We start from the raw sequence: 27,404 nt of genomic DNA, 5'->3' as shown, positions 1-27,404 counted from the left end.
AATCTGTCTTTGGCCTGCAAAGGGTCTGTCAGCATCCATTTCTCTGACACCTGGGCAGGCTCTCTGGGCACCTCATTACTCTTTGGGAAGAGAGCATTACAATCCCGTTACTCGGTCCACAGAGAGCAGAGCTCATCTGCCAGTGCCAGCCTGGTTGCTGTAAGGTTAGAGCTCAGTGTGGGTTGCAGTTTATCTCTCCAGGTACATTAGGCACATAATATCACAACAATAACACAATATCTGCTGAAACCATTCACCTTCTTTTTGTTCCTTTTAAGATAGCAGAGCCTCAATTTCCTCCCCTTCAAAGTATCTCTTCTCTTGGCTCACAGGAGAGGGAGTGGGACAGGCCAGCTGTGGACATGGGACTGGGAAACCTGGAAGTCGGTTTCTTGGCACACCAATTCCAGTGACTTGGCTGGGCTCATTTCTCCACTGCCTCTTCCATTTTAACTTTAATCCTTGCTGAAGGCAGCACCTGATTCTTACATTTTCAGATCTACCAGGTTTTTCTGCCTTCTGCTGCTATTCAGGGGAGACGGGGGGGGCTTGTGGTTTTCTGCAAAATGTCAAGGTCTCTTCCTGGAATGCTGACAGCATAGGTGTTTTATATGTACACGGGCTATCGGGATGAGACATTCTTACTCAGAAACATTGGCTTAGACAGACAGACATTCCTCCTGCCACAGAGAGACAGGCAGGCTCACTGTTGCCAAGCCTTGAAATATCTGGCATGTTTTCTATTGCCCTAGTTTTGTGGAGTTGTACCTGAAGTTTTACAAGTACATGAGAATCTTAGTTCTGTGTTTTTACTGAAAAAATAAAAACGGAAGGAATAAAGTAAAATAATCTAACCCTCCTGCCTAGACAGCAGTTGTATGAGAACGTGACTCAGTTGCTTAAAACCAGAAGACAAATGAAATGACCCCCATGCATTTCTAAACAGTTTTACAAGTCAACCTTGTGGTTTTGGGGGAGTTTCTGACTTTTCTCTTGGGTTTTCAATATGTGAAGAGTGTGCAGCATGGCTTGTTTTCTTGAGTGAAGGGATATTTGCAGCTCTGTAAGAGTTCACACATCTGCAGTATCCCCTGCAAGCAATAATGAACTGACCAAAACAATCAGTCCCCCCAAATTAGAAGAACCCTGCTTTTTTCAAATTTTGTTTGCATTCGCATTTGTGCTTTTCCAGTTGTTCTGCTTTTAAAACCTTTCTTTAAAACAGGGCAATCTCAGGCTTCAAGTGGAAGCCAAGATTTTCTGTAAGTACGTGATTCAGGGTAGTGTTGCTTTGGCATTTTCACAATTATGTCATATATCATCACACTTCCCTCGGAGCCGGCAACACCGTTTACGCAGAGATGAACGTAATTATTCACAGAGGGGCCCTGTTGGAGCTTCAGACTCCTTGGCTGATGTATAGAGGAGGCCAACTGGCTCTGCAGGTCTCTATCTCTGTCTTTCATAGGCTCACAGCAACATGCAGCTGCCTGCACGCTTTCATGTTGGTTCTAAAGGCAGTAGCCGAGGCACGTGCTCCTGAAATCACCGATGAATTTGTAGGCACCCGCTCGCACCTCTGCGTCGCCTGAGCGGAGGGACACATGCAGTCAGACTCCCACAACAGAAAGGTTTCCAATAAAGCTGAAACACAGAGGTATTGTTTGTCCAACCACTGGCAAATGCACAGAGCCATTGTGTGGGTCCTGAAAGCCTGGGCGCTTTATTCTCTGCAGACTGAATGGCAGCCGCGGGTAATAATAACACAAGATTTAAAAAGCCAACATTATAGGGGCATTTACAACCCGCTGAGAGAGTGAAATCTCAGCAATCTGAGCTGTGTCTCTAGTGATCCTACATTTTTACTGCCTGATAAGGAAATGATGGGCAGCTCTGGAGAAATGGCCACCACAGAGCAGATGAAAGGGGAGCAGGTTGGCTGCTCAAATGCTGCAGTAAGTAAAGAGGCACAAATGGAAAAGCTGCCTGCAAATCAAGTGACCAGCCTGCCCCTCCCCGTGCTGGGTGAGCTGGGGGGTATGTGTGTGTGCTTGCACACCTGTTTTCTTCCCAGGCTGGCATCGGTGGGGGCAGGCTTGGTTTGCATAATTCTGAGCTTGGAGGCCTTTGGTCAGCATCATCTGGGATGGTGCTTTGGTAGCTGTCAGCAGATTGACTTGGGACCATTTACCTGTGAGAAGGTAGCTGGGAACTGACTGTGGAAAAGAGAGGGTGGGATTAGCCTTCTGCCTTCCGGAAGCAGCCAGTCTTTCTGTGAAATTAAATTTTGGGAGACAATAAGTATTGAGCTTCCTGAATGCAAGTCTCAATTTTAAGTCACAGTAATGACAACTACCTTACACAATTTAAGCTCTACTGACACCATCTTACATGTGGAATTTTATTATTTTCAAAACAAAGAAAACCCCACCCCACAAAACCCCAGATTTTTTAATGAACAGTTCCTTATCTTAAAAATCAAGTCTTCAATTCAGTGCTGGTTCTATCGAATCTTTAACATAAATGTCTTATAAAGTTCTTTTGTACATCCAACTACCTAAACAGCTGTATAAGACCCAGGTTTTCCCTGCACACAGATGGAAGTTGTATTTGATAAGCTGGAGGCAGAGTACCAGCTTGTAGCAAGATCCTCTCAGGATATGCCCAGGCTGCAGAATAATGATGACATATCAAACCAGCCCTAACCTTGCTAGCCTTGAGTATTACCATCAGGCTAACCCTGGCAGTGCTGAAACACAGGAATATGTACCCACCTGTTCAGACAGGTTGTGCAGCTCTCTGCTACTCAGCAAGTTTCTGAGGCAGCATCTTACAGATGTGACCTCGGTCTTCTGCATTAAAGATGCAATGAGTGAAATGGTGGGAGATATTTTATAGTAGTAAAACATGGTTTTTGCTACATGGCTAGGGCAGGTACTTTTCCTTTCTGAAAACATTCTCATCTGCTCAGGTCTCTTGCTTTGCTTCCGCCAGGCAGCATGGCATGGAAATTGCTGGGCCCTGGGTGCTGTTTCTTGTGTGGGACATTATGGGGATTCAGAAATTTAGACTGCTTCACAGATTCATTTACTTGGATTAATGAATCTGTCTCTGCCTCTGTTTCCCCAAGAGTAATGTGAAGTTACTTACGTCAGAGGGATTTATGAGCTTCTTTCTATATTGGCCATTTTGGTAGAGTGAAATTCAGCTCAGAGGGCTTTGCAGAAGGACGAAGTATTTAAGTTTGTTCTGTTCTAATCCTGGTTACAGAAAATTGGCAAGTTCCTGCTTAAAGTCGCTTTAAACACAAAATATAAATACCCTTTGATTTTTTTTTTTTTTGTCCTTCTCTTTCTCCCTTCCCTTCTCTCTCTCTTTTTCCTTCCTTTATGTGTTTTGTTTTTATTTTAAATGTTACCTGTCTTAAACTGCACATTGTTCAGGTTGGGACCTGAAGGCTCCTCTGTGCTGGCACAGATTTGCAGGAGGCAGCTGTGGGCTTGCTTTGTTTCCACAGGTTGCAAATGTGAAATGAAATGTGTGTTAGTGGTAAGGTCTTTGTGGGAAGAGAGTGTAAGAGCTGTTGAGTGACAGTAGAAAAGAATGGTCGAGGAGGGAGGAAGAGAGGATGTAGCTGAAACTAAATATGATGCTTGCTTTTTACTAGAACCTTTGTAGGAGAAGCATGAATGTGTTCCCAGTCCAGAGCTCCCTCGTCTCTTCCCCCCTCCCTTTTTTTCTCTCTCACCCTCTGGGGCTGCTGTTTTAGGATGAGTTGGTTCCAAATAGACAATACTTTTCAAGCAGATAAACGGACACCTAAGCAGCTGCACTGGTATCTATCATGAACAGACATGCTGCACAGTGAGGGAAATTACGACATGGGACCAGCATCATTTGTCATATTATAAAAAAATATAAAAGCTCTCCCTCTACTTGAGCAGCATCCACAAGAAAAGTGAACAGCACACTTAAAAACTGTCGTTTTCTTTTCCAGTCTCTTAATATGTTTTCAAATGCTCCTATTAAACATTCCACCTTTAGGTCCTCTGTAAAGAATGTGTTTTAGACAGATGGAAGCAGGACTCTGTCCTGACACAGATGCAGAACTATAAATTTGCGGAGGAGGCGATAGGAGATAATTATTTAGAAGGCTTTTGTGTCTTATTCCAGCATCTGGTATTCTACCAGTGCGTCCTCTGAGGATGGAAAGGGACAGGACTGAGCTAGAGAAATGCTGAGCTTGTTTTTCACTTGGTAAAGGTTTTTAATCTTGAAAGAAGGATTTGGAATTTATGAAGGAGGAGACACTGAGAAATCAAGATGCGTCTCCTAGTGCTCACCATTCTCCCTTTGTTTGCTCAGATCCACGTTTCAGGTTGTAGAGCATCTTATCTGCCTGTGTTGGGCGCTGGTGGGCAGCTGCTCAGAACAGATCCCTCTTGCTGAGGGGCTGACTTCGATGATACCTGAGCTTGCAGCTTCACAGAGGCGCTGCTGGGTGTGCCTGTGGTTGGGCAGCCCCATCTAATCACATAACCCAATGTCTCCGTGGCCTCCCAATCTGTCCGCAGCCTCTCCGTTCCGGTCCGTGTGTCGTGCCCGGCGGGCACCCAACATTCTCCAACCCAGACTGCAGATTCCCTACCCAGTGCTTCCCATTCTCCTTGATCTTGTAAAAGGGGAGTGGCACAGTGAAATGTTTGGGATTTCTTGGGTGACTTCTGAAACCTCTATCCAAGAGGTGCGGCTGAGTCATTTGACTGTCTCGGTTCAGGTCATTAACATTTCAAAAGGGCTGTTAGTTCTCTGTCTGGTTGCCTGAACTTGATACAGGATTGTCTAATTGGGGCTTGGTGGGGGCCAGCCAACCAGACTTCTTTTCCTTGTGATCTAATCGGATCTTGCAGCTCCTGGGACCAGATATTTCAAGATACTCAAAGATTGGAAAAGTTAGACATATAATTAATTCTTTAAAATCTGATACTCAAATACTGTAAATGCTCAGTCAGCAATAAGCTTGTGGTGCAGAAGAGTTCAGTGCTGAGTCAAACGGGCTGACTCTGCTGAAATAGATTTCAGTTTCTGGCTTGTTACCTGGGCAGTGGAGATAGTCTCCCAAAACAATTTTTTCTTTCTCTTTTTAGTTTTACTTGTAGGTGCCTGTAGTCTTTGGGAGGTGTTTCACGAAAACAGGTAGAAGTTATATCCCATATCTATCTGCAAACAGACCTGAGAATTTCCAGTTTTCTCTTGGCTCTATCATTGCTGATTTTTGCCTCTTCAGCCAGAAGAAAAGGAGAGCGACATCTACACCCATACGGGCGAGATGAATACAGCTATCACACAAATAAAATTACTGGCTGCCGAGTAGCAACAGCTTAATGAAAATGTGAAGTGTTAAACAAATAAAGCCAGTCAAGCTCATAATACTTCTGCGTGGAATTTCACTGAGCAAAATTTCACTGAATCACTGAGCAAAAATAGAATTAGGCATAGAAAAAGGATATCTGGAGAAGTCTCTGCCTGCCTCTGTGCTTGATGTATAAAGCTGGACTAAACAGGGGTGAGCCATACCTTAAATGTGGACATGATATGCTGACCTGAAGAAGAATTCTCTTTATCCAGAGCAGGAGCCTGCTAAAGCAAGACAGAAAGGGACAAGATAAAGCAATAGATTTCCACTGAAGCCTAAATGCAAATTGTACAGAGGAATGGATGAGAATGAATTTTTGCATTTCTTTAGCATCTTCTCCTGGTGAATAATTATCATACCTCTGTGTGGTTGGTAAGTAGTATTACTCTTAGGTACAGAAAGGGAAACTGAGATGAGGGTTTATCTACAGCTGCTGGAAGAATTTGGGAAGTGACTGACAACGGAGCCTAGAATTGTCTCATGCCCTCCAGGCAGTGGTGACCTTCCTGTAGCATGGGAAAACTGAGGGTTTAGTAACACTGGCAAGCAGCTGGTAAAATCTGCAGGATGAGAGTTTAACAACCACTGCTGAGGTCCCATCTCAGAGCACAGTGCCATAGCTGAGGTGTTGTGAAGCATTTTCAACAGTTCTTTATACTTTACCCAAGGACTGGACTTTACTTTGTTTCTATCTTCATGAAAATTTCTGGAGTTAAAGACGTGCTCTTTAAGACTAGTGCAGGTTAGTAATACATTCCAGGATGAGATCTGGAAAGGCAAAATGCAGTATGTAAAGCTGGAATCAGCTTGTGAAGAAGCCCTGCAGCCAAGGAGCTGCTGTATTTGCTTCCAAACAAAATTACATCCTCTCTCCCTGGCTTCTGCCATCTGTCTATGTGTGGCTGTGAACAGTCAATGGATGCGATGATCCCTTGGAGTTGGGAGGACAACTGGAGTTGCTCCTTCTATCTCCTGTCTCTTGTTTCCTCCACCCCCACCCTGATGGCATTTCTTCACAACAAACCATGTCTCAGCTAGGTTTGGTCTCAGGTTGTGTGGAGTCACTGGTGTATTGGAGATGTTTTGTGTCTGGGTCACGTGAAGCTTTAATGTGCTGTGGAATTAGAAATGTTCTCGGAGTTTATACTCTAAAGCACCTTTATTTTTCTGGGTGACCTTGTGAAATTCCCTTGCACCGGGCCTGTATCTTGCCATCCTGCTGCCTTTATCTAATTTGTTTTCTTGTGTATGTAACTGACATCCAGTGAAGTGTAATTTGTTTGAGAAGTGGCACTTATAACAAGGATCCCGCTAGTAATCCCTGCATTGAATCCCTATATACACAATGTTCCAGGAATAATTAAAGTCACAAACTTCAATCTTGAGGGATGCACAGGGGAAACCTATCCTGAAATGAGGCTTGGCATTTTCTACTTCCAGTGCTTTTTAGCACTATAGGATTTGCTATTTTTATTCCAGGACTGAAGTAGATTTAAGAGGAAGTCTGACATCTTGAATTTATATGTCCTAACAACAGTGTTCATCAGTCAGTCTTCTTACTATGTCCTTTCTCTACCCCTTCTCTCTATTAATTTTCCTCAATAGTCTGCAGGGATCATTTGCCAGCCTGATTCAAATTCTTGCACTTCCCTGGCATCTTGTTTTATAACATCTTGCATCATGTACTTTCCATTTCTGTAATCCATTTAATCCAAGATACTGAAATGGCTTTGCAGGTATTTATTGCATTTCTTTCTTCCTCGTGTAAGGAGGTAACAGGTCATTTATACAACTTAATCCAAAGTCTCTTGGCTTCTGGGGTTATTTTTTTCCTTTTATTTTCCCGCTGATTATCCTGGAGGCTGGTAGCAAGAGCAGGAATGACAGTACGGAGAAGTTGCATGTATTTGTGTCTGGCATTTCATTGTGTTGTGCCCAGAGCATGGCTTGGCAGTGTAGCAGTTAAACTCCTGCAACCACTGTCCCCCAGCAATAATACTACTGTTGCCTGTCCTTAATTTTTGGAAGCGTTGGGCTTAGGGTTGGAAATAATGAAATGCTGTTGCATCAGTAAGTGGTTTTCCATTCCTTTTGGCTCTGGAAACGGATATTCACAGTTGGGTGAAGTTCATTTTAATCCTCACAAGACCAGAGCTGGATTTGTACAAGTTGTCATTGTTCTGCTTTAGAAACACTCTGTGCCTTCTGGATCCCTTTATCCCTCCCAGGGGCTAATTCACGAGCTTGCAAAACACTCAGGGTGACTCCAGTTGCAGGATGGAGGGGCATTCAGTGTTACCCCTTTCTCCTCCTGCATTGCTTTCTCTCTCTTGTTCCAGAAAGGCATGGTAGTGTTTGTAGCATACACTTCCTGATGTGTATAGATAGTGGGATGTAATTATCTTCCCCTGAGGTAGAGTCATTATGCTGGCTGTAAAGAGAGAGGGTCACAGTCCTAATGGGAAATGATTTTAAAGCAATCTTGACCAAGTCTAGTGGAGCCATTTCAGAGCACTTAAAACTCAGCCAGTCCTTCATGGCACTTGTGATATGTCCATTTTATGTGGTGAGAGGCAATGGGACTAACGCTTGTCAAGGGATAAGGAAAATCTATGATAAACTGCAGCACTGGCTTTGGGCAAGTGTTGTGTGTTGCCACAGGGGAAAGGCACCGACAGAGCCCGGTCTTGATTATTATTGTTCTTGATACTGATTTGGAAAAACGCAATGCACTTGCAGAAGCAATAAGCCAGAAGTTGTGAAGTCTGCCACCTTGGGCTTCCAGTGCTACAAGAGCTGCCCCTCTGCCCCCAGGCTTGATTCCTGCAGAAGCAAGAGAATTGTTCCCATTTCCCAAGCAGGTGGCTGGGCAGATAGTGGCACAGTCCCCAGATCACTGGTGGATGTACTAGTGGTCCTGGGAAGTTCAGGCTTCAAAAACATACTGTCTTACAAGGCAGATTTGGTCAGAGGTTGTTTAATAGCAAATGCTACTTTGTGTTATAAGATGTCAGAGAAAGACAGACCAGCATGCTTTGACGTGTGCTGGGGTTGTGCTCAGTAGTGAGGTGAGGAGAAAGGCTTCGTCAGAGCTGATGGAAGGTGGCAGTCAGCAGTTGTAGGTCATATTGAGGGGCACTGGCAGGTCTGTTGGGATGAGCCCAGGACTAAAAAGCAAACACCACTTCACATAAGCGATTTTCTGTATTTCAGTTATATATACAGAAGCACAATAGCCCAGGCTGTGCAGGTTAGCCAAGCTGCAAGCTGATACCCAGGAGAGCAAGAATAACTAGTAGTGAAATGCTCCATGTCTGATTTTCATCCTTTGAGCTCTTCTGTAATGTATTGGAAAACAAAAATTGTTTAAATAATGGAACAGACCCGATGAAATTGTGCAGTGATGCAGAAGGGATGAGGAAGGGTTATTTCCTTTCTTTCCATTACTTTCCTCCTCCTGCCTTGCCTCCCAAACGTGGGTGGAATCTACATGTCAAGCAGTAGCAACATCAGCCTGGCCTGGTGGCTTTTCTTAATGGTAAGCATGAGATTAAATGCAATTAATATTGATTGAACAAAAACGGCCGCCCTCGCTTTGTATGTGGATTAATTAACAGCCATCCTTTCAGCAGTGGCCCTTTGTAGAGCCGTGTTTGTTCCTCCTGGCCCCGGTATTTTTTAGTGCATGTCCAAAATCAAAAGCACTGAGCCCACTGTGACGTCTGGGGCTACCGACTCAGCAGGGAGATGCAGCCCCCCAGCCGGGATGATTTTTCCTGCGGTCTTGTAACTGCAGAGCTGCTCAGTCAGTGGCAAAATATTTCCTGTTAAGCAAGGCTAATGACAGGAGCTCTCTGCGAGTTAGAACAATGATCAGAACAATTGTCTGGAGGAAATCAATGTTATAATGCATGAACAAACAGGTGAGTCTCAGAACAGCTGGAGATTAGTTGTGCTGGTAAATAACTTCGTATTCGGGTGATGCAGAGCTATGGGGAGGTGTCAAGGCAGGGCAAAGCAAACAGTGTCGGCTCTTGTGAGTGGAAGAAAAGGGAGGAGGAAACCAGAAAGACTGTTTCTGTTCCTTGCACTCTGTTGTTGGGGTATGTAGACCAGAGGACTTCCACGTGAAAGCACTTTCCGGGGTGTTCTGACAATGCGTCTGGTGAGTTTTTTGAAAGGCGTCTTTTCTGTTGTCAAGGCAGCTTTGAAGACACCATCTGGGGAAGTAGCCAAGAAGTCATTGGGTGAACTTCTCTGCTTTGCAAATCTATTAACACCAGTACAGGGAAGAGGGAAAACAAAACTCTCTTCATAGCTTTTTGAATTCATGCTTTTTGTTGCTGCCAGGCATGCTCCTGCCCCTCCTTATTCCAGTCCCAAGGACAGTAACCGTTGGACTCCTGAAGGATGAGAGAGACAGAGAGGCTTTTCTGTGCAATAACTATATGGCACAGAAGTGCTGTGATCCATTAGTCAGCTCAGCTGCTCCACAAAATAGCCAATACCCTGAGTGTAACAGAACAAATTGCACATAACCAAAAAATACCTACAGCATACATCAAACCGAAGTGACTCAAATGTCCCTTGCAGCGGTTTGGGGAGCTAATAGCCCCACAACAAATGCCTCATCCAGCACAAAGGCCTTGAACACCCATCTTAGGACAGGTCAGGATTTTTGTGTTTCATTAGTGCCTGTTTCCACACTAACTGAGATGAAAAAGTTGTGCAGTCCCACTGCTGAGATCTGCTGTGCACCAACAGGTATTCTGGTGTTGAGAGCTGCCTGCACACGGCAGAGAACTAGGAACTATGGAGATTATTTTCTACTTTGTCACTGACACTTCAAATGCACCGAGTCATTTATCATGGGGATCTGCTTTCTGATTTCTTCATAGGTATACAGCGCCCATATGTGTGAGCGCCGTGGTGCAACTGCTTAAAGGGATGTTAGAACAAAGGTAAGGCACATACTGGAGGAAACTTGCAGGATTTGCCCTGTGAGACTAAAGGCTGGTTAAATAAATATGTCTTAACACAGCTGAGGCTTGGCAGACAGCGTCTCTGGCAAACACTGAGGGAGGAAGTTCTTCGGGGTCTGGCCTTTCAAGAGGGAGATTCCTCCACTGGCTGTGAGCCTCCGGTGAGACCAAGAGCTGAGGCACAGAGCTGGCCAGTGACTGGGGGAGGCAGAAAAGATGCTGTGGACTCTCCAGGCAGCCCTGAGCTTCTGCACTGGGATGCAGACTGGGAAAAAAGGAACAGGAGAAAGAGGAGAGAGCTGTGCCTTAGAAAATCTTGCTGAAACTTCTCTCTGTTAGAGGACAAGGACCGTGTTGGGCATTGACTGGACTCCCTTCTCGGCAGGGGTGAGATCTGTGGAGCAAATCTATTTGCAGAGCTCAGCCCTTTCTCCTCACTCAACTGGAACGAGAACTGGAAAGCTACTGGCTTCCCCACAGGGACTGTGAAGTGGCAGGCTCTGTCAGCTGAGCAGCCAGCGATTTTGGCCACTGTTAGTTCCCAAGCAGAATCTCACAGTGGTGGAAGAGCATGAGTTAGTGGCTCAAGGTCCCGTTTGCCGGGAGAGGCATGGAGGAAAACAAGTGCTGCATGCCCTCCAGCTGGACTTGCTGTCAGGACTGAACAGATTCCCATTCCTATTTCTGCTACCGAGGAATTTACCTTGATATGGACACTGTATTCACATGTAGAGGTGCTGGTCTGGAGCCTGTCAAGACTGGAACCTGGTGTCTGTCTGCACTGCATTGGTAGTGGCATTAAAAATAACCTACCCTCCTCATGCAAGAAGGGCACTGTCCCCTCTTGTTAGTGAGTGTGCAGTGCAGTCTCCAAGGCTGATATCTCCTGACTTGTTCTGCTAAGACTGCAGCAGAGACCAGCTAATGCCAGCTGTGGGGCAGTTATTTTGTGAGGAGTCACCAAACTTTTTCAGGCTGAGCCTCAACTCCGTTTGTTGGAAGTATCTTGCCATTTGAGAAGAGCTTGTGATTGCAAACTGCCTGAATATGTTGCATATACGACTTGACTGGTGCATATGCACTGATAAGGGCACGGAGGAGAGGTAAGGTTTCTCCTTCCCTTTCCTGGCTCCTTCTGCTCAAGGTAAGTGTTGTACTAACCTGGTAGCATCTTGCAGGGAGGGTTCCACGTTGGAAGAAAATGAAGAAGTGCCAAATCTATACTGGCATGGTTGCAACGCTAGGTGGAATTTAAATGTGAGGATAAATAGTTAGCTTAGCAAAGAGAGGGTTTAGTGTTAAAGTGTCCTTCCATGCTGCTGCACAGCGTGTGAGGCACGGAACTGTGTGCTGTAAAGTAGTTAGCCATAGGTTTATAAACTGATGGCCTGGGAACAATTCTGTGTGTATTCTGACTAGCGTAGACATGATGGGCTAACAGACCACAGGGCCTGCAGAGCTTCCACTGTGCAGTGTGCAGTGGGTGTGTGACAGTGCAGGAGCTGTCAGGAGACTTCCAGAACTGTTCACTGTTAATGGGGTCTATACTGCACGGCACGTGCTGCAGGGGATCCAGAGGAGAACAGATTCACAGTGACCAACTCTGGTCTCACTTTCATGGTAAGTTCAACCTTAGCCATGTCAGAGGGTTCGGGATGGTAGAGGCCTGCACTGGTGTGGCAGATGATGCCAGATCTGGACTGGCATCTGAGCAGGAATGTCTGAAACGGCTGGGGAAGTTGTTCCTCTGCGCAGGCTGTTGTGTACTGGGAGCGCTTCAGCTCCCAAAAATTGCCAACTCTATAACCATCACAAGCAGTTTGTGTCCCTGATGAGGGAGAGGACATTAATTAGTTGCTCCATCCACCACAGGCTGCTCTTAGATATAATTGTCTTAGGCCTCTGCTGGGAGCAGTGTGGGCTGATTGACGGTGTCATTACCTGCATCCTCTGTTCACGGAAGCTTCCCTTGGTGAGAGCTGCACTGCAGGAAATTGGTGTCTGGCCTGCTTGGCAGCCCATCAGTTCTGGGTCCAGTGCTCACTGTGCAAAAGATTTTGAGGAAGTTTAGTCATCCAGAGCAAGATGGACCCTGATGTTTTTGCACAAGGAATGTTTGTGACCCTCCAGCTCAGTGCATCCCTGGTATGTGGGTAGGTTAGGCTGGAAGGAATTGATTGAGGTTAAAAGCTGGCTGTTTGCATTTTCTTCTGAAATTCAAAATATCAAAGGATCATAAAATGGCTTGGATTGGAAGGGACACTAAAGACCATCTAGTTCCAACCCCCCTGCCACGGGCAGGGGCACCTTCCACTAGACCAGGTTGAAATGTGTAGTTATGATTTTGAGCACGAAATTGCCTAACTATGATATTCTTTAAAATTACTTTAAAAAAAAAAGGTTTTGCTGTCTTCCATAAGGGTTAACCACAGAGCGACCACAGGAGTGGGGGTTTTTTCACAAAATGTAGCATTCCTGGATACTTCACTGAAGTGTTACAGTGTGAATATAACAAATTACTTTATTGCAAAATTGATCGGGAGTTGTTACTGCTTCACTCGTTACAATTTCTGTGAGTGCTACTGGAGTTTTTAAAATGTATTGCTCTGTGCATGACTTTTAAGCCACTGGTGATGAGAAAAATTACCTGGGAAATTAGAGTCAGTGGAGTAATATTGATGGTTCATTTGTCAGATTTCTGATTAACCTTAGTCTAAATAATGTGGCAAACAGTTTTGTCTTTTTTCTTGAGTCCTTTGAAGCTTTTCCAGTTCGTTGTTGTCAGAGATGGAGCTGTCTTTGGAGATGCAAGGCCAGCATATTCAGTCTACATTGGCCATGTATCAGTCAATACCAGCCTACTATGCAGAAGTAACCCAAAGGACATGCTCACCCTCTGACAGACAGTGCCAAGTGTGCCAGCACCATTATTTTATGATGTTCTCCATTCTGATTTGCATTGAAGAAAGCGCAGCTTTTCTCCTCAGAAAGGCAAATATCTGGAGAGTAGAACTGAGCTCAAATACAGCCCTAGTGAAAATGGGTGGTGAGACCATATGCAGTGAACCGATCAGTTGCCTTTCTCTAGTTGGCATTTGCTGGGTCCTGTAAGCATGGATCAGTAGTGTCTGCTCTGCAAATAGACCTGCACATATCCAGAGCATGAGAAAAAAGCAGCATGTTGCTGGGCTCCCCCTCTGTGTTTCTGTGTAGCAGGACTTGGCTGACAGAGCGATGCCATTGCTGGTGTGGGAGAGCTGATTACCCAGGTTTTGAAGTAGGATCCAACTGAGGATATCTCAGATCCTTGGAGGTGTTGTAGCTGGTGTCGGGTGTGTTCTCATCCACTGCTGATGGCATTGTTGCTTTTACTTCTTTGACTTTATGGAAGTGATAAGATAAAAACAGGAAGAGTCCACAGCAGGCTTTCCAATCTCCATCCTAAAAATACTGAAAGCCTCCTCTTTTTTCTACCCCTCAGAAGTTCACAGCTCGTATGCAGATACCTGCAGGATCTGAAGAGGTATCACTTAGGAGGTTTCTGTGGGGACAAAGCAGACATGATTTTGCTTTGAATTTTGGGAGGTCTTGGGTCTTAATAGGATAAAGACTGTCAGACCTGTCAGGAGTTAGGTCAGTCTGAGTCCTCATCTTTCTTCTTCTCCCCTCTCTAGTCCTCACTCTTATGTTGATCCTATTCCAGAATGAGCGAGTGCTGTGTGCATGTTTGATGGCAGCTGATCAAAGTGCTCCTGTGTCCTGCTGGGCAGGACTGAGTGTGGAGCTACATTTACTCCTGCAACCTAGCTGCTCCAAGGCTTACCTGGAACTGTGGCTGTTCTCTCCTGCTGTTGGCCACTGGTTTTACAATCCTAATCGTTGCAACTGACCATATATTCTTGTTCATAGAATCAGTCTCGCCTTTGATATCATGAGCTGCTTTCTTGCTTCTACAGTCCTCTCCCCTTGAGTGTCTTGCATTTTACAGCAGGTGAAACCTGATGATTTTTCTGTAGGATTTTCACCCTGCCAGTGCTACTCTTTCATTTCTGAGGGGAACATTCCAATGTCAACAGCTGCATAACTAGCTTGCTGCCTCTTTCTTTTGTCTCCTTTTTTCTCCAGGAGCTGTTAGTTAATTCTGGATAAACATCAGCCACCAAAGAGCAGAGGACAGGGACCACAGATGCCCTTGGAAGCCCCAGCATCCTTCTGGACAGACACTGACCAAAACCGGTGCCTTCTGCCCTTCATGATCCAAGACAGTGACATGATTCCTCTTCTAATTGCCTGCATGTATCAGTCTCGCTGGACATTCCTGGAGTTGGGAGAAGAGTCCCAGGAGAGGGGGATGCTATAATTTCTTTTTATTGTTTTGCAATGTAAAGAATCGTGTTGACCCCAGGGGCTTCCAGTACAGTCTGTAGCTTGGGATCTTGCCTGCCATGAGCCTGGTTCACCCTGTTCTATTTTGGTTTCACCGACCTACATCTGAGTTTCAAGAGCTGTTACCTGTCTGTTTGCTCTGGGGAAAAGGGTCCAAAGTATTTGGAAGTAACCCTGACTAGCTTGTTAGGATTAACTGTTCCTAGCATGCTCCCTTTGGTCACACCAGCAGGCGTGTTCCTTCCCTTCCAGGGTTCCCTTCTAAACAATAAAGTGTTTAATGGTCGCTGTGTGCTGTGAGATACTTTTAGTCCCATGAGTTTGTAAATTGCTGTTTTCTGCCTACTGCCCATGCCAACAAAAATTTCAAACAAGTGTGAGGAATAGAAATATTTCAAGTCACAGTTTATAAATCACAAAACTTGTTCATTTTGGTCCCGGGCTGAATGACTTTGGCCTATTTGAAAGTATTTGGAAGAGTGCAAAGTCCTGGCTGGAGGGAACTGGTGTTGGAGAATCATGCTGAAAAAACCTTTGCCTGCTGGATGCAGAACCCAAGTTATCTTTCTGTTCACCAGCTCTTGTTTGCAGTTCCTGCTTTGTCTGCCATAAACCACTGTCCCTTTCAGGCTTGTGCTCTCTGTTGAGCCCTCTCCTTGCTGAGTGAGGGATGGAGGAAGCTGGGTACATCTGGAATCTGATTCTCCTAGAGGTAGGTATGGCAAGGTTTGCAAAAGGCCTGTCAGCAAACCAGGGGAGCAAGTCTAGCTTGGTAACTTGATTCCTTTTCTCTGGCAGCATTAGCTGCCTCTGTCCTTTCTGACTGTGTCTGACAGTTTCTGAAGAATGTGAACATGGATTTTTGGAGGTCATGTCAGTGTTTATGAAAATGGATGAAGGGGGCTGAGAATTGTTTTCTGTGTTATATTGTGCTTTGTCTCTTTTTTTCTTTAGACAGCAACTTAGTGCTTTACATCTTCATTAAGGCAACAAAATGCTTTTCCTTGTGGAAAGCTGATGCCACAATCCTCTTCCTCCTCAGAAGTGATGTTTGCTTACCCGTGGCTCATCTCTGTTAGTCTCAGATCTTGCAAAAATTCCAGGTTTTCATCATTGTGTAGGTCAAACTTGCCATCCCCAAGGAAGGAAGGGCAAGTTTTTCCAAACCAAAGTAGGATTCTTAGTGCCCTCAAATTTGTTTTAGCAGGACTGGGTAGGCTTTTGCTGCTGCTGCCATGCCAGCTTGTGGATCTGCTTTGGATAACCAGGTTCTACAGAGCCACAGAACCTGTGATTCTACATGCAGAGATTTAGAGCAGCAAGGTCTATCCCTGGCTAGGTTTGAAATTATTGTTGGTCTGAAGAGAAAAATACCTATTTTGTCTCTTCTCATTTTCCTCTTGCCCCTATCCAGCATTGCCTTGGCATGAGTAATTTGCATGTCATTATTTCAACTGCCCTAAATTGGGGGGGACTATGATGCCAGGGCTGATTATTTGGCGGCACTGGGCAATTTTCTCTGTTAGGCAACTGTAATACATTTTCATGTTCTTTTATAATGAGCTTTATTTACCAAATTGGCAATTCCTCTGTTGAGAAATAACTGATTACAGCATTCAGGGAGTTGCTGTCATCTCAAGATATGCAGGTGTCTGTGGAACATAAACAGATGTGATCATTCAGACAGTGAGCTCGATAGAGGGTAGTGGGGGGAAAAATCAGCCTTAAAATCATAAATGTAACAGCTACAGCTAATGTTGGCCAGGTGCACTGCAGTTGTTTGCAGCCCAACAAGGACAAAATGGCACTCTAAGGCTATCCAGTACCTCCAGATGAAGGACTGCTTGATTATTAGCTGAAAATATACCTCTGACCTGTCATTGCACTTCAACACTGGCTTGCCTGACTCTGTCTCTGGTAGCCTCTGAGGACAGACAGTTGTTCATTGCACAGCCTTGAAATGAGAAATTCCTCTGTCCTGCCAGGTTGAGTTTGGCTTTAGTTTACTCTGTGCTGAATGTCTACAAACACCTTGTCCATAGGGGCTGTGATCCCATCTGCCTTTCAGGCAGTCCCTTTCCTTTGGTGTTTCCTAGTACCCAGGAGAAATTTTGTTGCTGCTGTTGCCCTAATGACCAGCACAGATATCTGAGCCTGGGGGAAAATATGATGAGTGGAGAAGTCAGTAGGAAACTGCTGAAGATGAAGTTCAGTTTGCAGAGTCCCAGCTGCTATCCAAGTAAAAAATATGCAGGTAACAAAGCTTCTTGAGTGTTTTCTCTTCCCCCTCATCTTTGCTGTTCCTATAGTACTGAGACCCTTGCAAAGAGGGAAGAAGCCCTGTACCTTCTCCTAGGCTCCCCCTCCTTATGTTTCTCCTCGACTGCTTGCTGGATACTGGGAGCAATTTTTTTTTCCATGCAAGATTGTGACAGCAGATGTCAGTTATGCTCCAGAATGGCAGAGATGATTATTCCTGGAGCTTGGGTAGGGTGTTGAATAGATGTCCTTACCACACCGCTACCGTCACAGTCGGCATTAATGGGCAACTAGGATAGCAGGATAAACAAGGTCCGAGTCTATTGTGGAAGCTGAAATTAGAGGCAGTTTCCTCCAGAGGCAAGTTTGAGGTGGGGTAGAGGCAGCCAGCCATGCTGCTGTCTGTGCTGCATGTGTTGGATAAAAAGGAGCTCTTTTGTGTCCAGGAATATCTGTTTCACCAACTAAACCTGCCCAAGACCAGGTGCAGTTCAGGTGCAGTGCTCCATTCAGCTGAGCAGTGCATGTCCATTTTGCCTGCCCGGTTATTGCAGTTCTCTCTGCAAACTGGGTAATTCTGTGTACAAATGCATCCGGTGATTTGGATGCCGTGTGCACAATTGTGGTAATTTCATGTGAAAATGCAGCTTGCAGAGTGCTTGCTTTAAGAGTATGAATTGTTTTAAAACTTGTCAGATGAATGGAAAGAACAACCTTTTTATTCATGCATAATTTCTTAGTGTTGCAGGAAGGGAAAAGAACAAAACCAGCCAAGTTAGAGAAGATACAGGAAATAACTGATACAAATTTTCCAGTAGGCCTCAATAGCTTTTTTAATGAAACATTCAACTTTGAGATTCCAGTGTGCAGGAACATCACCGGCACTCTAAGCACCAAATTTGTGATCTTGCATAAAAACACAACCCGTTGCCTCCTGTTGTTAATATTTCACACTTGACTTTGCAAGATGCTTTATCTAATATCCTCTCTGCATTCAGGCTTCTACCTGCTTTGCCTTGTCCATAACAGGAGAGGCGGGAGGAGAAAAGCAATTGCCAAGTGTGTCTGTAATCTATGTAGGAGGGTTTTGTGTAGCTGTAGGGGTAGAAGAGTAAGTCTCATTTCCTATTTTATAGTCTGCTGAATCCTGTGATCTCATGCTGTGTGCTCCTTTTCCAAGCAGAATTTTTCAATTTGTTTTTCAAGTTGTTATTATTTTTTATTTCCAAACTGGTTAAAAGTGTTTGTCTGTAACTTGTCGATAAATTGTTTATGCCTAACTCCCTAAAATGCTTCATTGCCAGTCTTGTACATGTCTCAGGACCACCTTTTTCTTCCCTTGTCTTATGCCCTCCCAGTGGGCTGTTGCACCAAGTACTCTTTTGGAGCCTGAAGGGCCATTCAGTGTCCTGCAGTGTGTAATCCTACACCTGCTCCCATTCACATTTTTTTGTTCTTGTAGAAGATGGATATTCCTGAACTGATTCACCTGCCTTGTCAGCCCTATAACTGCTCTTGGTATGTGTTGAATTCTCCTCAATTCCCTGCTTCTCCTGGGCTGATGCCTTGGGATGATGAAGGGTGATGTGGACTGAAGTGATTAGCCTGCATCACCTTTGTGCTGGGGCTGCTCAGGCCAGTAATGCCGCCCCTCCATCTCCAACTCTGCTGTGTAATTGTGCTGGCAGAGTGGTAGTTGTGCAGCCTGGGGCAAAGCCGGAGGGAGCAAGTGGAGCAGCCACTGGTCTCTCAGGAGGGCTCCCTGTCAAAAGTGTGTCTTGGATTTAGTGACACGTGCTCTTTCAGACTTTTTATAGAGGTCAGCGCATGGCAGGAAACTTTTCTTTGTTGTCTTCCTAGGGAGAGCAGCACACAAACTTTTGTTTCCAAGTTGAAATCAACTGCTCCCTCAGGGCTATGTAACAAACTGCTCCTGAAACTGGTTTCCCCTTGTGAATGGCCTAAATTAGATGCTCTCCCTGCTTGCCCTCAGTGAAATAGCTTGTGCTTTATCCAGCCATTTCATTTGTGCAGTGTGCTATGAGATGTTGGTGACACTTGTGTCTGGTTCCTGCTGCCCTGTATTATTCTCTGTGGGAGCTATTGCATGGAAGGCCTGCTATCCCAGGGTGTATAGGAGAAGGGGCAATAAGGACCTTGAATCTCATTTTGATTCCTACTTTGCTTCCTCCTTTGTTTTCAGAAAGTTTGTTTAGAAATAATCTCTTATATCTTTGGAGCAGGTTTACTAATTGGCAGGAGTCCAAACAAAGCCCTTAGGCTCACTTGGCTCTTTTTGAAGAGTTAGGATCTGCTCACCTCTTTATGGACCCCTTAAAGCTTTAGTTTCAAAATCCTTTTTGAATACAGAGTTGACATTGGGGTGACAGCTGCGGAGCAAGTTGGTTTTGTACCCATCTACTGTTAACATTTTTGGCAAACTGGTGCCTGCAGGTCAGTGCTGTACACTTCCTGCTGCTTTCTTTAAAGAATTAATTAAAAAATATATTTTCACTGTTTAAGATCAGGAAAGAGTTGTAAGTCACCCAGATACTCCAGCCATGCCCTGTGTGTGTGTGTCTGTGCATGAGCAGCTCTGCTGGAGTCTCTGGGTGGGCATCTCATTCTGACCTAGTTGCATCATTAACCTGGGTATGTAGTCTGAAATGTGTGAATGGGTAATTTAGACCTTACAGGCAAGGAGGATATCACCAGCTTTCAGCCTCTGACTGTTGAGCCATCCAAAGAGCTGATTTCTCACGGGGGCAGGACAGGAGATACTCTCCATGTTTCAGTGCCTTGTGCTGAGGTGCTAGTGGAGTTGGAATGGGTCTCTCTGGCAATTTTTTTTCCCTTATGGCTTTGGATCAGTTTTGTGTTATTTAGTCCTTGAACTGCCTGATTTATTCTCTCAAATGGACATCAGCAGAGGACATGAGTGACACTCCCTCGGGAGGAGTGAGAAGGGTGTTATTTTTTCCCCCTGTGACCTCTTGAACATCCCTCTATATACATTTTCTTGGTGATGGAGTCCATCATCATGGAGTTTGATTTTTATTTTCTATGAATGGGGAGTACCACTGTAAGTCAGGATTAGCTAAACATAACATTAAAAATAAAGCACGCCTATTAATTTAATGGGTTTCTCGTTACAACCATCATAAAACAAGTAAACAGGAACTCTGCCAGAGCTGCCTACATTCTTCCTTTGAGCGGCTGAACCAAGGGAGAGATTTGAATTTTTGCCATTTGATAAAGCCATGTGTGAGGATGGCTTTTTAAAAATTAATTCTTTACTTTTCCTTCAGTAGCCTTTCAACTGCTGAAAAAGCCTGGCCGGTGACTGCAGCGAAGCTTCACAGCTCTTAATGAGATGGAGGGGAAATGCCAGTTCAGGATTTAGCTTAAATCATATCAGCCAAAATAAAAGCTTACAAAAGGCAGAGAAATTGTTCTTTATGGGCTTCCTCACTGAAACGGCCTTCATAGTCCCTTTAATCCTTACTTACTTATTTTTCTTTTGCAAAGGAAAATAAGTAGGTTTTGTGTTGGGACTTTTCCCTTCTACTCCCTACCTTCTGAAGTGTTCTTGCCAACTTCCTTGGATTGGAATTTACCGGATTAAGCGGATCACATGCATCTGTGGTGACCACATGGGCTGAGTCTGGCATCCACGTGCATTGCAGGTGTCCAAAAGCACCTTTTGCCATGAGGTTTGTGCCTGCTCCCAAGCAAGGCTCTGCCACTGCATCTCAGGGCTCTGCAGTGGGAATGCACACAGGGGTGTCCAAACAGAATGTAAGCTGAGAACAGTGGAATTATCTGTGTACTAGGCTTGTTCCAAACTTAGATCAGGTGCTTGTGCAGTGCTGTGGGGTCTTTAAGTTAAAGAGGTTACAAAAAGAGAAAATATTCATCCATTTATTTTAAAACTACATTCTGGTTGTTTTTGTGTAGTGCCTTCCCTGGAGTATACATTCCCAAACTGGAGGGCGGTTTACAAAATGGAATATCCACAGTAATATATTTAATATACTTCATGGCTGCTTTCCCTAACATCCTAATGAAATCCAGCTGTGAAACCTCAGTGCCAGCTGTCGGTTCCACCCAGCCGCTGGTTGGCCTGACCTCCCCTGTGCCAGGAAAAATGAACTCCACTGTCTGAAGGAAAGGGTTGCCATTTAGTCTGTGGCCAAACAGACAAAGAAGAGAATTCATGCTTCAGAGTCTAAGCTGATTATCTTCTTGGAAGTACCCTCAGACAGCAGGGTCTGGCTCTTCAGCTCTCCAAAAAACAAAGCAGATGTCCTCTTTGGAGGCTGCAGGTGGTCCTGTATTGCTCATTGCTGATACGAAACTCAAATAATTTTTGAGGCTATTTTCAGTCAATGGATGTGGTTAGATCTCCTATAGGTTATAGGAATCTTGTGTCAAGGTGACAATGTCCAAGGGTGGCATCAGGACAAAGAGGTACATTTGCTTTTCCTTTGTGACTGATGGGCAGATGTTTCGAAGTGTGGTTCTTCTGCTGAGTGAAAAACTGCATTCAACACTGCAAGGAATTGCATAGAAAAATGTGCAGGTCATAACTTTAAGGTGATCTGTATCATTCTTCTGACTGTGAACTTGGTCACTGCCAACCGTTGCTTCCTCATGGGGTTGCTTGGGAGGTCCAAACTCAGGTCTCTGGAAAAACCAAGCACACCCATTACAGGGAAGTTTTACTAAGTTGTACTCCAGAGAATTGTGCTCCAGGTTGCTTTGCAATCACCCCTGAGACTGGGAGCTCTAACACTGCTACAGACCTTGCAGCACTCTCAAGCAAGCAGATGACAACATAATTACAGCTGTTCCCAGGAGGGCAGAATTCTGCCATTCTCAACTGGAAAGAAAATTGGATTTTAATGAGGAGTACAAGGTGAAAAGTTCTGAAACTCGGAAGCATGTGGACAGTGGAGCAAAAAGCATGAAATGTGGCTCAGCCCTGCTCCTGCCCATTGTACCCACAGGGCCACCCTGTGAGTGAGGCTCCCTGGGGAGAGCTCCTCGCTCTCCTTGCTCCATCTGTTTCAGAGTAATTAGATCACTTTCATCCAGCCGTAGATTTTAGATTAAGTGATTTATAAATTTAAGTAATATTTCTTCTTGTTGCTCCATATCCCCACGTATTCTTCCAAAAGCCCTTTCCAGGTTTCCAAGCTTTATCAAATCTGTGGACTGGGAGAAGCACCTTCCCTGTCATGGTGTCTGTATGTCCAAGAAGGCTGTGCCTGGCCCAGGGTTGTCCCCTCTATGTTTAACCTGGGGACTGAGTAGTTTATGAGAGTAGAGGAGAAGTGGTCATGGAAAAGGAGTGGTTGAAAATGTACCTTTGAATGTTAACTTGGGGAAAACTAATAGCCTTGGTTCTGGTTTTCTAAGGGTCCTTCAAGTCCTGAAAAGGCAGGTGAGTCTCAGAGCTGTACAACAAATCCATAGACTTTTCTGTGGCCCTGGGCACAGTGAATTAAGTAGTGCAATGGTGCCTGTAGTCTAAACTTCTTAATTTAAAGTCATAAGTGATTTTATAGCCCCTTACTGTTAAGGGAGATATTCCTTACCCCAGGAGTGAGACATGGACTTTTGGAAAAGATTTAGATACTTTCTACCCTCCCTAAAGCACTCTGCAGGGCACTGACTGTGGGGACATCTGTGCAAACTGAAAAGCTAACTGATCCTGCTGGCTCTGCCTCATTTTACTTCCCCTGACAAGTAATTGAGTGATTGCACTTTATTAATGCTAATAACTTTCTAGTTTGAGCTGTTAGTATACAGTTTGATATTTATATTTATTTATTTGTAACATCCAGACTTTGTACTGTCTGGATTAATCCTCGAGCTAATCTGATGCTGAGCCATTATTGTGACAATTGAGTATACAATTTGACATTCATGCTGTACCTGGTGTAGCTAATTTATGTAACTCAATTTATAAATTACATAAATTGGTTACATAATTTACCACATACCTTGTACACTTCACAGTAATATTCCCAGCTTGCAATTTAAACAATCTTTATACTGAGAATAATTTACGCTGAAGACTCTTGAATAATTTTGCAATCTATTCCTGGACAGATAAGGAGTCATGTTTGTTAAATAAATGCTTACCAGTGTTGATTTTAACTTGTTAATCACCCCGTCCCACTTCCTAGATAATCCAGAGCCTGTGTGTGCGTCCTCCTGGGTGATGCTGTGCTGGCAGGGTCAGACCTGTGCAGAGGTCCATGTCTTCAGCTTCTGCCTTTCAGGAGCTGCTTGCCTGGGAATGATGAATTTCACCCTCTGTGATCCAGTGGAAACCTGGCTTCAATGCAGCTGGTCCTGCCTGGAAAGCCAGCTCTGCTTCCTCCAGCCTCATCCAGGAGTGCAGACCTGGCTTCTCTATCACCCACCCGAGCACATATGTGATGGGTGGTGGTGTGATCATGGTGAGGAGGGGGCTTTGCATGGATCTGGGACAGCTTGTGGTGCAGGGGTAGAGGACACCTCCATGGGTAGTGGCCCAACGAAGTTATGTGTGACAAGTCCTTGGGAAGTCTCTGCTTCACCCAGCTGGTGTTAGAAGAAGACAGGTCCTGTTCCAAACCTCATGGCACCAAGGTCTCAAAAGGATGTAGGGAAAGGCATCGCTCACCCTGTTTGTGACAGCACCTCCAGGCATCTTGCAGGCATCACCTCAGCCCCGAAGCTCCTTGCTTGCCTTCAGGAGCAGCTCCCAGCAAGCAACCCCAGCACTGGGACCCACAGGAGGAGGATGTTCATCGCTCCTTGCTCGAGTGGCCCGTGGGGCATCGACTGGCCCATTTCCATCACTCCTGGTCACTGGTGTCATGTGAGTTGCCATAAATATTATTGTGGGGCTTGTAGGTGTGAGCCTGGGTGTCTGGCACTTCCTGTAGCCCAAAGGCAACGCTGCTCCTTACAGCTGGGCACAATGTTGACCTGCTGCTAAAAGCTGCCAGAGCTCCTGCTCCCCAGGTCTGGCTTTTCCAGGTCCCTTCCCCTCTTTTGGCTGTGACCAAGCAGCTCCCACTTGGGCAGCAAATCAGAGGCACCAGGGCACAGACCTGGCAGGCAGGCAGGCACTCCTGTTAGCATCAGCATCACTTTTCCTTTCCTTGTCATGTCACTTTTCATCCTGCTACCACTGCCTGGCTCCCCCACATTCCCCAGGAGGGGCCAGTGGTGACAAAAAACATTAATTTTGCATCCAGCTGCTCCAAAATGCCATTCAATCTCCAAGCTGTTGCCCTGTGACTGATGCCTTTAAACACCACAGATACTAAACCTGCAAACAAGATATTTGGGAGAGTGGGGATGGAGGTCGTCTCACAGACCTGCCAGCCAACTCCCACTGATGCTCAGTGTTCTTCCCCTCCCCATGGTCCTACCAGGAAGGGACATCCCCTCCTCAAGCCCCCTGGTATCTGGGGAACCATGGCTCTCCCCAGCTCTGCCTTTGCTCCTCCCAATCTACCTCCCAATTAGAGCCAATAAATGAGCTATTATGTGCACACAATCCCAGCACATGCGTGAGCCAGACCCATGCACCCCAAACCCGCGTGGGCAGACCTTGACCTGGCCAGCTCCGATAATTATCTCCTGCAAGGCAAAACAATTAGGAGTCTTTGCTCTCCTTTCCCTCCCTTACGCCTTCCTCTTCATTGTTCTTGGCAAAAAAAGGTTAATTAAACTCAGAAAATATCGCTTTTCTCCCCCCTCCTAAGCATGAGACTTAATTTTCTCTTTATATTTGTATTTAATTAATTCCTGCAAAAGCTCTGACTATATTTTTTTGGTATAATTTCTTCCTTTGTCTCTCTCTCTCATTGTTAATCCTTGCATATTCAGTTTTTCCCCTCCCTTTTCCCCTAGATTTGAAATTCTATTACCATTTCAGAAGGCAGGCGTTTGAAGAGAAAATTGAATACCCGTCCAGTCTTGATAAGAAGGGACATTTGGTACTAATGGTAATTTGTGAAGCAGATTTCCCCGCACCCTGTGGTCAGTCCCCACCTTGCTCTCCATGCTTGTGGACAATGTGTGTGTGCCACGGGGGTGTGGCGATGTCACAGCATTTTGCAGCTGGATCGCTGCGTCAGGGCCTCAATGCCCTGTAATCCGTGCATGGAAAAGGGGTGACATGGCGACATGCTGTGCCTGACACCTCCCTTGTGCCTTCACACCCTTCAGGAGCTGACTCTTCACCTCCTCTTTGCTTTTTTGCATGGGGGTGATGCCGTATCGTGTTGTCCCCATGGTTTTAGGGGAAGGTGGCTTGTGCTGACTTGGTACCCGCTGTTTTCAGGAGAGCTCTGATCCCCAGTTCCACCAGCATTCCTGGTCCCAACAGGACTGGGAGCAGCTGCCCTCAGCCTCCCCGCGTGGAACACAAAGAGTTATTTTCGGGTTGTGGCTGTGGGAAGGCGCGTGGCTCGTGTCTGTCTGGGTAATGCATCTTCAGCGGAGTGTCTGGGCTTTGGACACAGGGTCCTGCAGCTCCCCCAGGCAGCCTTCCCTCGTGCCCCTTCCCACCTTGTTCTCGCACTTGGTGTAGGTGCAGGGTGCTGGGGTGTGGTGCTGGGGTTCAGACACCTGCTGACGGTGGGAAACAGGTCTAGGGATTTATGCTGACTTTCGCCCCCACTCCGGGCTCGCTGTCACCTCCTGTCACCTCCCTCACACGGGGCATCCCGCGCCGGACCCCATCGTCCCGCGCTGCCGAGGGTGCGGAGCGCCCAGTGCCTGCCCATGGGGCTGGACCCGCGTCGTGGGCCGCGGTCCGTCCCTCCGCCCGTCCGTCCGTCCGTCCCTCCCGGCAGCGGCAGCAGCAGCAGGTGGCACTGTCGGTCCGCGCTGCCGCCGCTCCGCTCGGCTCGGCTCCGCTCGGCTCGGCCGGGATCGCCCGGGGATGCTCTGGGCGCGGATCTGCGCTGACCGAGGGGCATCTCCTTGAGGGTCCCGGCCGAGCCCCAGTGCGGGACAGGTAACAGCCCGGCTGTGCCGGCTGCGGGACCTGGACTGAAGCCGGTCCAAACTCGTGGCACTTGTGACTCACAGTGGGCAAGAATCCTGGTTATGGCTCCGCGATTCTGAGCATTAACCGAGTGTGCCGAGGGGCAGGAAGCAGCCCCCGCCACTGGCTGGGTGATGCCCAAGTGTTCAAGAGAACGTCCCTTGCCCCGGGACAGGGTGGGGCTCTGACTCTCCCAACAGCAGCAGGAGCCTCCCTGGCAGGACAGGACCACGGTCATAGAATCATTAAGGCTGGAAAAGACCTATAAGATCATCGAGTACAACTGTTAACTCAGCACTGCCAAGCCCACCACTGAACTATGTTGCTATGCACATTTATGTGGTTTTTGAACAGATCCAGGGATGACAACTCCGTCACTTCCATGGGCAGCCTGTTCCAATGCTTGACAGCCCTTCCAGTGAAGATATTTTCCCTAATATTCAGTCTAAACCTCCCCTGATGCAACTTGAGGCCATTTCCTCTTGTCCTGTCACTTGTTGCTTGGGAGAAGAGACTGACCCCCACCTGGCTACGCCCTCCTTTCCAGGTAGGTGTAGAGGGATGAGGTCATGGCATTGCTGCCCAGTGCAAGTGCCCAGCCCCAGCTGGCTGGTCACCCCAGAGACCCCCTATGCAGGGCTGGGTTTTGGATCCTGCTTGGTGCCCTGCTGGGGCTAGAAGGTCCTGGGTCCCAGCAGGACATGTGGTGCCCATGGGTGCTGGAGGATCCAACAGGAGCCCCAGGGAGAGCCCCTTCACCCTGGCACAGCTGTGACCCTGAAGTGGAGCTGGTGGGATGTGATGGGCAGCTGATATGGGACATGAGAATCTGGAGAAACTTAGGTCCAGGGGCAGCAGCCTGGGAGTGGTGGGCAGGGGGGTGACTGCTGGAGCTGCAGAGCCCCCGGGGAGCGGCTCTCCCCACCTCCCTCGCTGCTGGGTAAATCATGATGGCTTGGACTAAGCCAAAGTGAAATATTCCCTGTTTCCTTGCCCAAATCTGTAGTTTCCTTCTGGCTCTGAGGCTCTGGGCCATATTGCACATTTGAATTTAAAAGCAGACTTGTGCTTGGGCTTGTTATTTATTTATTTATTCTAGAATTATTATTTTCTTTCAAATAAGGGTCCTTTTTGGCTGCAGCTCTGTGCTTCCTCTTGGAGCAGTGACTGATGGACCTGAGTGCAGAGGGCTGGAAGCAGGAGTCAGAGATTGGTCCCTGGTCCTGGAGGGTATCTATGGGGATGTCTAGAACTGGGGAGAAGATGGTGGTGGAGGGGAGAGCCTGGGAGCTTGGTGCTGGCT

General features: G+C 46.2%; 1 protein-coding gene across 5 annotated transcripts in view; it reads left to right on the top strand.

The window, feature by feature from the left end:
- CHCHD6 (coiled-coil-helix-coiled-coil-helix domain containing 6) overlaps nucleotides 1-15,070 on the top strand; it is a 109,660-nt gene extending 94,590 nt beyond the window's left edge. For 2 of the 5 annotated variants that reach the window (XM_032698826.1, XM_032698823.1), the window contains 2 exons: nucleotides 10,315-10,377; nucleotides 14,524-15,070. In XM_032698826.1, coding sequence (XP_032554717.1) covers nucleotides 10,315-10,359 — 45 coding nt within the window. In that variant the 3' untranslated portion in view covers nucleotides 10,360-10,377; nucleotides 14,524-15,070. Of the gene's footprint in view, nucleotides 1-5,147; nucleotides 5,218-10,314; nucleotides 10,378-14,523 lie in introns of those variants that run through there. The other 3 variants (XM_032698827.1, XM_032698824.1, XM_032698822.1) reach the window with 2 other exon arrangements.
- Nucleotides 15,071-27,404: the final 12,334 nt, after the last annotated feature.

The sequence above is a fragment of the Chiroxiphia lanceolata genome, chromosome 11, assembly GCF_009829145.1.
Source record: "Chiroxiphia lanceolata isolate bChiLan1 chromosome 11, bChiLan1.pri, whole genome shotgun sequence".
Classification (NCBI taxonomy): Eukaryota; Metazoa; Chordata; class Aves; order Passeriformes; family Pipridae; genus Chiroxiphia; species Chiroxiphia lanceolata.
This window is presented reverse-complemented; position numbering and strand designations above follow the sequence as displayed.